This window comes from Eubalaena glacialis, chromosome 18 (genome assembly GCF_028564815.1).
Source record: "Eubalaena glacialis isolate mEubGla1 chromosome 18, mEubGla1.1.hap2.+ XY, whole genome shotgun sequence".
In the NCBI taxonomy this organism is placed as follows: Eukaryota; Metazoa; Chordata; class Mammalia; order Artiodactyla; family Balaenidae; genus Eubalaena; species Eubalaena glacialis.
In genome coordinates, this window is record NC_083733.1 from 56,987,266 (window position 1) to 56,999,729 (window position 12,464).

At 53.4% G+C, this 12,464-nt stretch overlaps 2 protein-coding genes across 4 annotated transcripts; both read right to left on the reverse strand.

The window, feature by feature from the left end:
* Positions 1 to 213: 213 nt before the first annotated feature.
* TTC9B (tetratricopeptide repeat domain 9B) lies at positions 214 to 2,365 on the reverse strand. Its single transcript, XM_061173651.1, has 3 exons — positions 1,951 to 2,365; positions 1,205 to 1,387; positions 214 to 323 (listed from the first exon to the last, which is right to left on the reverse strand). The coding sequence occupies exons 1-3, from the start codon at positions 2,363 to 2,365 to the stop codon at positions 214 to 216; spliced, it is 708 nt and encodes a 235-aa protein (XP_061029634.1).
* A 2,469-nt stretch (positions 2,366 to 4,834) lies between these two features.
* On the reverse strand, positions 4,835 to 8,901 carry CCNP (cyclin P). Of its 3 annotated transcripts, none has more exons than XM_061173538.1 (7): positions 8,837 to 8,901; positions 8,560 to 8,757; positions 7,030 to 7,119; positions 6,796 to 6,951; positions 6,056 to 6,214; positions 5,814 to 5,965; positions 4,835 to 5,057 (listed from the first exon to the last, which is right to left on the reverse strand). In XM_061173538.1, exons 1-7 carry the CDS (start codon positions 8,840 to 8,842, stop codon positions 4,892 to 4,894), a joined length of 927 nt encoding a protein of 308 aa, XP_061029521.1. In that variant the 5' UTR covers positions 8,843 to 8,901; the 3' UTR covers positions 4,835 to 4,891. The 3 variants fall into 3 exon arrangements, with proteins under 3 accessions (XP_061029521.1, XP_061029520.1, XP_061029522.1); XM_061173537.1 differs by having other exon boundaries at positions 7,030 to 7,200; XM_061173539.1 differs by having other exon boundaries at positions 4,981 to 5,278; positions 7,030 to 7,200.
* Positions 8,902 to 12,464: the final 3,563 nt, after the last annotated feature.

Here is a 12,464-nt window from a genome sequence, read left to right on the forward strand (position 1 = left end):
ACCCCCCCCCCATGCTCCCAGGCCTCTCTGGATCTCCGAGGTCCAGGGGTTGAAGTCCAGGCCCATGTCCCCGCCCAGGCCCCCACAAGAATACCACACGGAGAGGTTATGGTCACCAGTGACAAGTGCTTTACCAGCAAACACATGAGTCAGGGGAAGTTACATGGTGAGGTGGGGGGCAGTGGGGGTAGGGACAGTCCCCCCGGGTTGGCCTCAGCCAGTAACACCCCGGGACGCAGCCCCAGCCCCACTGTCTTCCCGCTGGAGGCTGCAACGGTTCATCTTCAGCTTAGTCAGCTGGATGTAGCGCAGGACGTTGGTGTCTGCAGGGGAGGTGGGCAGGGCATTATCTGTGTGTCCTGGGGCAGCAGGTGACATCTGCACTACCTTGGCTCACACTTCATGGTCCCTGGCCTTCGGCGGCACCCCCCCCACCACGGCTGGTAGAGCCAGAGCCCTTCTCCAAAAGCCCCAACCGAGCAAGCAGAGCAGGGCGTATCACACGTCCACACTTCTGCATCTGCTGTGCCCTCTGCCAGGCATGCCTCTTCTCAGAGACTCCTGTCACACTTCTTACCCTCCAGTGACATCTGTAAGAAGCCTGTTCTCTCCAAACTGCTCAGCAGGAAAACTCATCTTGCCCCTGCTCCCACACCCTGTGTCATGCACCTGCTGTGCTCCCTCTTCAGTGGCTCTTAATACAGAACTGAGTATTTTGTCTGCCGCCACCCCACCGCACACACACCCTATGACATCCCACAGGGCAAGGAACAAGCCTCCAGCTCTGCCAACCCTGCCCCTTGCCAATCTCCTGGCACTGCCAGGAAACAGGTGAATGAATAGGTGAGTGTGTGAACAGGTTAGTGAGTGAGTAGATGAATTAATTCAGGGGGAGGGGGAAATGGAGATGGGGGAGGGGGTTGTGAGTGGCCAGGGAAGTGGCTGAGTAGGTGAATAGGAAGCAGCAGGATGGGCTCGTGATGGAACAGATGAGAGGTGGTTGGGTGAATGCCAGAGGAACGATGGGTGAGTGGACACGAACGAACGGCAGGTGAGTGGATGAGGGGGTGTGCAAGGAGTAGATGGGTGGAGGCCGGACGTGGGGTAAGGGGTACAGCATTCATTGAAGCAGCTCTGCTCTGATCCTCCTGCCCTTGTTTCCTCCTCTCTAGCCCCTTTCCCTGCTCCCTCCCCGCCCCCTCACCTGTGGGTTCCCGGCTGCGGGCCTCCTGCAGGTAGCACAAAGCGCGTGCATAGTCGCCCAGGTGGTAGAAGGCAATACCAGCGCGGTAGGTCGCCTTGAAGTTGCCCTGCTGCTTCTCCAGCACCTTGAGACAATACTCGCGCACCCGCTCGTAGTTCACCAGCTCCGACTGCAGCAGGCAGGCTGCGGGGGCACCACGACCAACACTCGCAGAGCCTGTCGACACCCCAGGCCTCACCTGACCGCGAGGAGCCTGGCCTTCAGGCTGTGGAGGACCCCTTCCCTTTCCCACGGCTGAACCCGGCCTAAGGGATTGCTCAGGCCACCGGGGGCCGGCCAAGCTTCTGATCAATCAAGACAGAATCAATCTGCACCGCCGCTAGAGGGCGCGAAAAACACAGACAGGGGCTCACAGGTGCTTAGCTGGGCGGTGTCTGTAGGGGAGAGTACTAAGGGTGATCTCAGAGGTGAGGGATGGATCCTTGAATGGCTCATCCAAGGTAGGTTTTTCTCACCTGAGGTTCGCAGGTCGCAGCCCAAAGCCCATTTCCTGCATCCCAGCTCCTTCCATTCCCTGTGGTCCCCTAGACTCCCAACCCCTCTTCCTGATCAAGTTCTGAGGTCTCCCACCACAGACCCCAGCCCTAGCCCCTTGAAGCCTCCAGCCCCCCCAAGGCTTGACTACTGCCTCTCACGTCCCACCCCTCTCACATATGCACCCTCTGCGCTCCCCGACGGCCCCGTACCAGTGAGAGAGTCATAACATTCGACCTCCGTGCTCTCCACCAGGCGCCGCTGCTCCTCGCTGAGGCGGGCTGGCCCTTGGCTGGTGGCGGGCCCGGGGGCGGGGGCGGGCAGGCCTCCAGAGCGGGCCCCCTGCGCCGCCTTCAGTTGCAGCAGTGCCCGATGATACTTGCCGATGGCTTCCCGGAACTTCTTCTCTCTGTAGCAGCGCTGACCCTCCGCCTTAAACGCCACGGCGGCCCGCAGGCTGCTGTCGAGAGCCGCACCCAGGCCCCCCGACGGCTCTGGGGCAGGACTGGACCGAGCCGACCCATGGCGGGGGCTGGGGCCCGGCGGGGAAAGGGCGGGAGGCGGGCGCGGCGGAGGCTCTGGGGCAGCGCTGAGCATCAGCACCGGGGACAGCGCGTCGCGCTGCATTGTGGGAAACTCCTGCGGCCGCCGCTGCAGCTACCGCATCGCCCCCCCGCGGGGCTGGTCCCCATTCTTTCTCCGCCCCCGCACCTCCGGTAGCCGACTCCGGCTGCCCCCTATGGGTCTAGAGAAACCCCTCAAGACTTCCCCACTCTCTCCTTCAAATCCCTTCTTCCCACTCCCCTTACCCTCCCAACCCTCCTGCTTGCTCTCCTCTCCCATGCCCAAAGCTCCTAAACCTTTCTAGAAGGAAAGAACAAGTCTGGGAGAAAGAGCAGGAAGATAACAACCTCGTGGAAGGCTGGTTTTCAGACCGCTAGGCATTTGGCATATTGGATAAGAACACAGGCTATGGACTCAAGCTGCCCAGATTCAAATACCTGCTTATTTTCTCACTAGTTGTATGACTTAGATAAATCACCTGAATTACCTGGAACTCTGTTTCCTCATCAGTAACATGGGACTATGATAGCAACTTTGGAACCCATTCATTTATCTATGCAACAAACAAATATTCACTGATATCTTTCTGTGCCCAACTTTGGGGCTGGGTGATGCTGGGACATAGCAGGGACTGAGAGAGCCTCAGATTCTACCCTCACTGGGTCCCTAGGGAAGTGGGGAGACAGACCAATGACCAGACAGTGGCAGCCCAGAGTGGGCTAGCCTGGGAAGTACAGGCAGGGGGGTCGGGGCTGGGACGCGGGAAGCACAACAGGCTCTGATGGCCCAGAGGAGGTACCCAGCATAGGCTGAGGTGGTGAGTGAAGACTTCCTGGAGGAGGGGAGAACTCGATGAACAAGAGAGATCTGCTTCTTGCCCTTATCGAGCTCACTGTCTGGGTAGGAAAACCAGTGGGAAAGCAGTCAAGTGACAGCCCAGAGTGAGGATCACAATAATAAAAGAGTGTAGAGAAGGAAATACATGAGAGGCTTTTGAGAGAAAAACTGAGGGTGAATGATTGTCCTTCAACACTCCTTAGCCGCTTACTCAGTGGTGGGACCTTGGCCAAGCTCCTTGGTCTTCCTCCACCTTCCTTCTGTGTAACAGGGAGGTAACAAGTGAGCTTACTTCAGAGTAGCTGTAGGAACTGAATTATATTATGCAGGTAAAGCACAGGGCCTGGTACAGTAATGGGCAAATAACAGCCAGTGAGTGTTTCTTATCGTCCATGAGACTGTGAGATATGTGATCGTAAGTGCCTGACTCTGAGTTGGCATCCACATATAGTTGTTGAATAAATGAGTAACTATGTATTAGCACCATTACCCCCCCACACACACACCCGAGACCCTAGCTCGTGTCTCATTCCCAAGCACCAAGCCTGCATTTCCACTGTCCCCTCCCCTTCCCACTGCACATCCTTCCCCCGGAGGTCCCATGGCAGTTCCCACCCAACAGGCCCAAACCTGAACATGACACCTTTCATCCCAACTGCAGCATCTGCTTCTATATTTTATTGTACTTTGCTGAGTCTCTCCCCGATCCCCGATCCTCCAAACTTGAGCACCTCAGTGGTGAAAACTTCCTCCTCTCTGCACCTCCAAACCCAGGCTTGGTTAAGGGTCTAATATTCCCAAGATTGGATTCCAGAACAGCTTTGGTCACCTTTCTGCACCTCGGGCATGTTTTTGTTTTAATTAAAAACTTGGAAACCCACTGATTCATAACAATTATTTTCTGAGCACCTACCAAATGGCTAGGTGCTAGGGGCTCGGTAGAAACGGGACAACTGTACCTCACAATCCTGCTAGGATGCAATGCTAGCACATTCGCAACACCTACTAAGTGTCAGACACGGTCCTAAAGCTTTAGGTTTATGTTAACTCACGTCCTCATCACACCACCAAGAGGTCGGTACTATATTATACCTACCGACACTGTGGCACTTCAGAGGTTAAGTAAATCAGATCCCATTTAACAAACTCTTGCTGTCAAAGGCCCATACTATCACAAACTGATGACTCTCACAGGCCAGTATACGTGATGTGTTAGATTTGTGCAACCGTTAAAAATATTGAATTAGTTGCCAGCATTAGAAGAGCAGAGATATTTATGGAATCACAGATTTTCAGCTTCCTTCGTGAACAAAATCTGGCAACATCAAGGTAGCTAGCATTCCTCATGACTAGGACAGGCATTCTCAGTTTCTCACAGTCACCACTGCTCCTAGCTTCTCCCCAACCCGAAGACCGAGTTTCCTTCGCTTGCATTGCGATTTTCCTCTCAGCATCCCTATCTAACTCGTTAGGGATCCCCGTTTTGTCCCGCTCAGCGGCGCTTGCGGAAGCCCGCCAGTGCCCCCTGGCGGCGGAGTCCAGCATTCTCATCGCGTCTCCCAGAAGCCATTAAGGGACTTGGTGAGAACATCCAATCAGGTGGGTGAGAGGCCCGGGAAGTGACCAATCAAAAGCGAGACAGGGGCCAGAATTCGACCACTGAGGATAGAGAGCGCTCGGAATAAAAAACTCTTTTATTGAAGTGGGAGACAGACGCACAAAGAGAGTCTTTTTTTGCTGGGGTCTCGGGGCTCAGGGAGGCCCGGCCGGGGGGTGGCGGAGCAGGCGGGCGGCGGCGAGGCTGGTGCCCTGGCGTTGGGGCCGCGCGTACTTGAGGAAGACGGCGGCGAGGCCGGGCGCAGGGCCTCGGAGCGCGGCGCGGACCATGCACGGCTCGACCGGGCCCAGCTCCGCCCGGCTGCGGCGGAGAGACGGAGAAACAGAGATGGGGCAGGGGTAGCGGGGAATAGGAGACGACCTGTCCTCGGAGCTTGGGGCTCGAGGCTGAGAAGACAAGCTGACTTGGGTCCCCGAGGACTTCTCAGGAGTTCTCTCGAGGTCGGACACGCGGTCCATCATCTAGAGTGACTGGAGGGCGCCGAGGAGGGGCAGACCCCCTATTCTTCCCTCAGAGCGCGGCTATGGGAGAGCCAGGACACGCGGAGAGGGAAAGACTGGGGCTGAGGATGGGCAGACAGACATCCAGCTCTACCCTAGAGCACGGGCTGGAGGAAAAGATGATTCACCCTGCCCCGCGGTGGCATGGTTAACAAGGAGATGAGGCACTCCAGCAGCTAAATGGACACCAATTCGTGGCCAGGAAGGGAGCTAAGGGACTCGAGGCTGGCAGACCTCTCGTTCTCAACCCTGGAACGCAGTTAGAGCATCTTCTGGGCCTGAGGAGATCCTATTTTTCACCCTGGGGCAAGGTTAAGGGCCCCCACATCTGAACAAACACCCCAGTCTCTCAGACACCCCCAGAGAAAAGCAAATGGGACCCCCCAGACGAGGCAGACACCCCATTCTCTCTCGCACCCAGCAAACAAGTCTAGCCCCACCCCAGCCCCCAGCCCCCCGCACACACACCTAATTGTCTCACATTCTCTGAGACGGTAAAGACGGCGACCAAGAAGGTAGGCCCTGAAGCCACAGAGACCCTCCGCCGCGGCCATACCTGTAAAGCGCCGGCTCGGGCCCGGAACCCGCCCCGTGGAGCACCCGGTGTGCCAGGCTCAGCGCTGCAGCGGCACGGCGACCCGGCTCCCATCCTGCTGCCTCGGCCTCCAGCAGAGACAGCTCCAGGAAGTAAGTGGCAAGTAGCAACACCTGCCATTGTGGCGGGGCGCAATCAAGTCACGCCCCTTCCCGCGCAGGCCACGCCCCTAGCCGCGCAGGTCACGCCCCTGCCCCGCGCACCTGGGGGCCGCTCCGGGCCAGCGCAGCAAGCAGCCCGAGGCAAAGTAGCGGGCCCGGGTGGTGCAGCCGGAAATCCAAGCGGCTCAGGATGCGGCGCTCCGCGCACAGAAGCTCGGCCCGCGAGAAGGAGCCATCGCCCAGGAGGCAGAGGGAGGCGGGCTGGGAATTGGGGGGAAAGAGGTGGAGGAATCTTGAACCCCGGCTTGTTACTCCCTGCCCTTGAGCTCCTGGGATCGGTTCAGTCCCTGTTCTGGACCTCAGTTTCCTGGTCTGTAAAATGGGGCCATTGATTTGTTGTCTGGAAATCGTGGGAAGCAGAAACTTCAGAGTCAGATAGACTTGCGTTCCCGAGCTCAAACCCTACCATTTACTCTCTGTGTGACATGGACATCCACTGAAGCTCTCTGAGATTCAGTTTCTTCATCCATAAAACGGAGATGTTACTCCCTACTTCACCAGGCAGTTCTGATAAGGCACTGAGTTTATGCATGTTAACTATAACTACTATAACTATTCAAGACTGAGTTCAAGTCCCAAATGCTTGCCTTTGGGCAAATGTCTTCCTCTCTCTGGGCCTCAGTCTCTTCCTCTGTTAAAGGGACACACTGGTAGCCTCTACCACAGACAGACATGCTGGGATTCCAAGAGTAGGTAAAGTGCTCGCTTGGCACACAGTAGGCGTTTAATCTGTGATGCGGCGAGGAAGGGCTCCACCCTCCCAAGCCCCGCCCCGGGAGTACCTCTGGAAGCACGCACTCTTCCATTTTGCACGCCACGAACAGGCAGGCCACGCCCAGCAGCTGCAGGCGGTGTAGGCGCACTCGGCCCGCGCCTAGGTAGGAATCGAGCAGGTGCACGGCCAGGTAAAGCGTGTCCCCCGCCAGGCCCAGGTACTCCTGGGGAGAGGCGCAGGTGATCACCACGGTTCTAGGATGCTACGCAGGCCCAGCCCTTTCTCCCTCCCCATTACGTACGTGAACCTGCACTAGCCAGTCCACCACTAGCGCGCGCATCTCCGGGGTCACGGCGCGGGGCAGGGCCCTCCGGGGCAGCGCGCGGCACACCTGGGGTCGGGCAGGAACGGCCTCACTCTCCTCACCTGCGCCTCGGCTTCTCTCCCGGGCTCCAGCCCTGGGTGCAGCAATCTCCTCGCACCAGTTGGATGTCATGAGTGCCACACACAAACTGGCCTCCGACGTCCCCTCCGAATATGCTCTTCCGTGTCCCCATCTAGAACCCTGGATGCCTCACTTTCAATCTCTCCAGTCTAGCCCCCATGGCCACAGGACTTCCTGAGCATCTCCTCCTGGGTTCCCAGACTCCAATCTTAGTCACCAAGCCTCAACCCATCCTCCTCAGAGCACCCAGAGGGTCTTTCTAAAGTATAAATCTGACCAAGGAACTCCCCTGCTTAAAACCCTTCCTTGGCTTTCAGTACCCTTAGGAGAAAATCCCAGTTGCTCTCAGACTCTCTCAGGCCCTGCTCCAACATCACCTCTTCCCTCTCTCCCCTCACAACCCACACTCCACTACTCCAGCGTTCTTTTGGCCCTAGACTATGCCAAGCTCATTCCTACCTCAGGACCTTTGCACTTACATACCAGCCATTCCCTCCAGCTGAAATGGTCATTCCCCACTCCTTGCATTGCTGACTTCTCGGTCATTCCAGTCTCAGCTAAAATTTCCCTGACTTTTTCTATACTTATCCTTGCACCCCATCATCTCTATCTCATTGCTTTATTTTCTTCATAGTATTTCAGTCTGGAGATACCCTGTGTTTCCTTGAATGTTTTGTCTTTTTGCCCCACTAGACTGCTGGCACCACGAGGGCAGGGATTTCTGTTTAGATCACAGCTGTGTCTTGGTTCCTAACAGAGACCCTGATCCAGGAGAGATGCTCACAAGATGTTTGTTAAATAAACACATCCCTTCAGTATTTCTTTTGGCAGTGCCTGTCTCAGACAGGTAACTGTGGACCACCGTGGCCTGTGTTTGGTTTTTGTGGCCCTTCTGAAATTATCGCCCGCATTTGTTTGTTTGTCTCCCCACAGTGAGGACAGACTATCTCATGTTGTCCATCACAGCATCCCCAGTGCCTAGAACATGCTCAGAAACATTTGTTAATAACTCGCTAAATAGTTGGTAAGTGAGTAAATGTGAGGGACAAGTACGAGAGGTTATGCAATACCAAAGGAGGGGCTGCAGACAGCCTGGGGAAGATGGGAAAGGGCATTCCCGGCAGTGGAAACCACACAGGTAACAGTGCGAGAAAAAAGCCAAGTTGTGGGTGGCAGTGGTGTAAAAGCTGCAAAGTCGGGTGGGAAGTGAGGTGAGGGGCTGGCGAGGTGGGAGTTAGGGAATGCTTGCTGAGTGGGCGTTGGGCAAACGAGTCAGCTTTGGCTTCCTCTAACCCGACAGCCTCTGCTGCCCTCCAGGGATGTGGGCGGCGCCAGAGTTGCCCAAAGCCCGCTGGTCCACGAGTGTCCCGCCCCGGTCCCACTCACCATGACTTCGGCGAAGATATCCCTGGCGTACTCACGTTCTCCCTCCAGCCCCAGCGAGCTCAGAGCCTCCTCCAGCCCCGGCGGCGCGCACGGCCCGGGGGGCCTCTCCGGGCATCCTGGGGAGACCCTCCTTCCCGCGGGGACACCGTCGGGGACTGGGGTGCTCCGAGGCTTGGGATCGAGGGGGGCAGTTGGACTCTGCAAGGGAGAGGGGGTGGGGTCAGGGCCTGGAGAAAGGCCCAAGCCAGGAGGTGGGAACCTGGCTCCTGTATCTCACCAGCATCCTTCAGGTTGGAGTCAAGGGCCAAGCCGAGCTCCCGCCTCTTCCCGCTGGAGCTGAGGACCCGCGGTGGGCGCTTTAAATGCGCCTGGGCGCATGCGCGCTGAGCACGCCTCACCTGGGCAGGCGCACAGGCAATGGCGAATGCTACGTGGGCTCGCTCTGCACCCTCCAAACCTTCTAGGTCAGACAGCTGGATCAAATCCTCTTCCTGCTACTTACTATATGACCAGACGCAGGCCCTCTGAGTCGCACTCTCCTCAGCTATAAAGTAAGGATTTCAAAACTTAGCCGACAGAGTTGTCCTGAGGAATTTGTAAGATGGTTTGTTAAGTGTCCAGCACAGGGATTAATACAGTAAAAGCTCAAGGCATGAGAGCTATAAAATCACATAACAAATATTAATAGAGGGCCTCTGTCCCCTGTAGTGGGTATTCAGGGATGAGCAAACCAGCTGTGGTCGCTGCCTTTACCAAGCCCACAGCCTACTGTGGAAGTGACCCGCACAAGTCACCAGCGATCGGTCTGGACTAGTGCAGCGGCCTCTTCACTGCTCTCCCTGTACCCATCCTCTACAGTCTGCTACCCACATGCAGCTGGAAATGACCCTGTGACACCTAATAAGTCAGATCACACTCTGCCTCTCTTCAGAACATTGTGGCTCCCATATCCCTCAAGTTGAAAGTCCAAGTGGCCCTATATTATCTTCCCATCCCAAACACACCTTTGAGCTCATCTCCTATCCCCTTCACTCATTCCTCTCCCATCACACTGGCCTCCTGGCTCATCCTCACCCACACCAGGCACAGTCCTACCTCAGGGCCTTTACACTGGCTATTCCCTCTGCGTGGAACCTCTTCCGTCAGAGATCCTTCATTTCCTGTGAAGTGTTTACTCAGATGTTACCTTCTCCATAAAAAGTGCCATCCTAAGCACTTCCTGTTCCCATTCTTTCTATGCACTTATTCTCTTCTTAGCACTTACTGCTTTATTTATTGTCTCCCTCCTGACTAGAATGTGAACCCCATGAGGGTAGGGCTTATCTAGTTTTTTGTTTTTCATTGCTGTATTCTCAGTGCCTAGAACAGGGCTTGGCACATAGTCGGTACTCAAACATTTGTTGAATGAATGAGTGACCAGGCTGGATGTAATTTTTAAATCATCTGGAAGGGCCTCTTTGAGGAGGTGATGTTGAAACTGAAACCTGTAAGCGGAGGAGCCAGAAACGCAAAGAGAGGTGAGAATATTCCAGGTGGAGTGAACAGCATGAGCAAAGGCCCTGAGGTAGGAGAGCTTGCTATTTTCAGGCATTGAGAGGTCAGTGAGGCTGGAAAAGTGAGCAGAGAGAAGAGTGTGAGATCCCGGACCACTGGTTTTCTGTCATACTTAAAATAAAACAAACTCCTTACCTTCAGCACAAGGTCCTTTTGGCACATTGTTACCTCTCTAAACTCATTTCCTTCTACTCTCCCCATTCCTCAGTCCTTTTGAAATACCCTGTCTTCTTTATGTTCCCCAAGCACATCAGACACCTGCCTGCCTCAGGACCTTTGCACTTGCTGTTCCCTTTGCCTGAACCCCTGATGAGAACCTGGATATTCATATGCTCAGAGTATCTCTACACAGTACAGGCAGACCTCAGAGACAGTGCAGGTTTGGTTCCAGACCACCCCCGTAAAGCAAATATCCCAATAAAGTGAGTCACACAATTTTTTTTGGTTTCCCAGTGCATATAAAAGTTGTGTACACTATACTGTAGTCTATTAAGTGTGCAATAGTATTATGTCCAAAGAAACAATGTGCATACCTTAATTTTAAAATGCTTTATTGAAAAAAAATCACACACACACACAAAACAACAAAAGAAAAACAAAAAACACGCTAACCATCATCTGACAATACAGGGTTGCCACAAACCTTCAATTTGTAAAACATGCAGTTATCTGCCAAGTGCAATAAAGCAAAGCACAATAAAATGAGATATGCCTGTACGAAATAACTACAAAGGGAAAGTAGTAACTTTACAGAGGAGAAATCTGACAGACGCCACCTTAACCAAGGAATCCAAGTCATCACCAGGAAAAGGACAGATCACCTCATGTGCCTCCTGATAGGATGCACTGAGAGGGGCATCTCATTTCGGGGAATTCCTTTCAAAAATAGCTTACATATAACCACAAGGAAACATCAGGCAACAAACCCTGATTGAGGAGCATTCTGCAAAATAACGGCCCTGTAAGCTTCAAACCAGACAACTGAATGCAACGTGTGAGCCTGGACTGAGTCATTAGCCAGGACTTTTCTTTCGTATTCAGGGACATTAATGTGACTATTAGTAAAATCTGATCAAGGTCCAAGAGAAAAGCATTGTATCAATGTTAACTTCCTGACCTTGATAATTGGACCGTGATTATGTAAGAAAATGTTCTTGTTTTGGGACAGATACATAAATATCGGGGGGGGGGTGTGGATAAAGTCAGTGTAGGATATCACGGAGAACCTGCGTGAAGGGTAGATGAAAAATTTTCGTACTTTTTAAAAATAAATTTTGGAGATTTATGGAAAGTTGCAAAGAGAGGACAGAGTTCCCACATACCCAGACCCAGTTTCCCCTATTAACACTTTAGTGTGGTCTTGTCACAATTTAATGAACCAATAGGGACATAGTATTATTCAAGTCCACGCACTATTCAGATTTCCTGACTTTTTACCTAATGTCTTCTCTGTCCCAGGACCCCATTCAGGACACATTACATTTAGTCTTCATGTTTCCTAAGGCTTCTCTTGGCTGTGACAGCTTCTCAGGCTCTCGTTTGAACAACCTTGACAGTTCTGAGAACCAGTGGTCGGGTCTTGTGCAGAACATCCTTCAGCTGGAATCTTCCTGATGCGTGTTTTCTCTTTATTAGACTGAGAGTGTTTCAGAAAGACCCCAGAGGTAAAGTATCATCTAATCGCCTCCCATAGGAGGTACACATTGCCGACATGATTCACCACTTGACGTTGACCTTGACCACCTGCCTGATGCAGCTCCACTTTCTCCACTAAACAGTTGCCTTCCCCCCTTTCCATACTGTACTCTTTGGAAGCAAGTCACTTTGCAGTCCATACCAAAGGAGTGGGGGCCATGTTTCCCCTCTTTGAAGGCAGACTATTTACAGATATTATCTGGAATTCTGTAGAGATATGTCTGTTCTCACCATTTGTCATTTGTATCAGCACAGACTCATTTACTTTACCCCTTGGGTAAAACCCAATACTATGCTATTTATTGTTGCTCAAATTGCTTTCAGCTGTGGCCACTGGGGGCTCTTTCCCATTGGCTCCTGTGTCCCTTCAATGCCCCGTCAGTGAGGGTTTGGTTTGGTTCTAGTAGGTCTTTATTTTCGGGCACAAGATGCTCGGGTTCATCTTGTACATTTTCTGCTCCAGTCCTAGAATCACTGTGGTACTATTCTTTAAAGTTTCAAAGTTTTCAACGAGTCTGCAATTATTTCAAAATTAAAGTTAAAAATATGTGAATCGCTACACTTTTGGGGAAAGCTATCTGGCATGTATTAAAATACAGCAACTCTAGAATGTAGGCCACAAAAATTTAAAAAGCACAAGCGCGATAAGATGGATT

Excerpts from the sequence above, each read along its gene's own strand:
- CCNP (XM_061173537.1), bottom strand. Across the intron at positions 7,201-8,559 it reads ATATCTTCGCCGAAGTCATG|ATTGCTGCACCCAGGGCTGG; the intron begins GTGAGTGGGACC and ends TGGTGCGAGGAG. Across the intron at positions 5,058-5,813 it reads CCCGAGCCGGCGCTTTACAG|CCGGGCGGAGCTGGGCCCGG; the intron begins GTATGGCCGCGG and ends TCTCCGCCGCAG.
- TTC9B (XM_061173651.1), bottom strand. The coding sequence starts at position 2,365 with ATGCAGCGCGACGCGCTGTCCCCGGTGCTGATGCTCAGCGCTGCCCCA. Across the intron at positions 1,388-1,950 it reads ATGTTATGACTCTCTCACTG|CCTGCCTGCTGCAGTCGGAG; the intron begins GTACGGGGCCGT and ends GTGCCCCCGCAG. Across the intron at positions 324-1,204 it reads CCGCAGCCGGGAACCCACAG|ACACCAACGTCCTGCGCTAC; the intron begins GTGAGGGGGCGG and ends CCTCCCCTGCAG.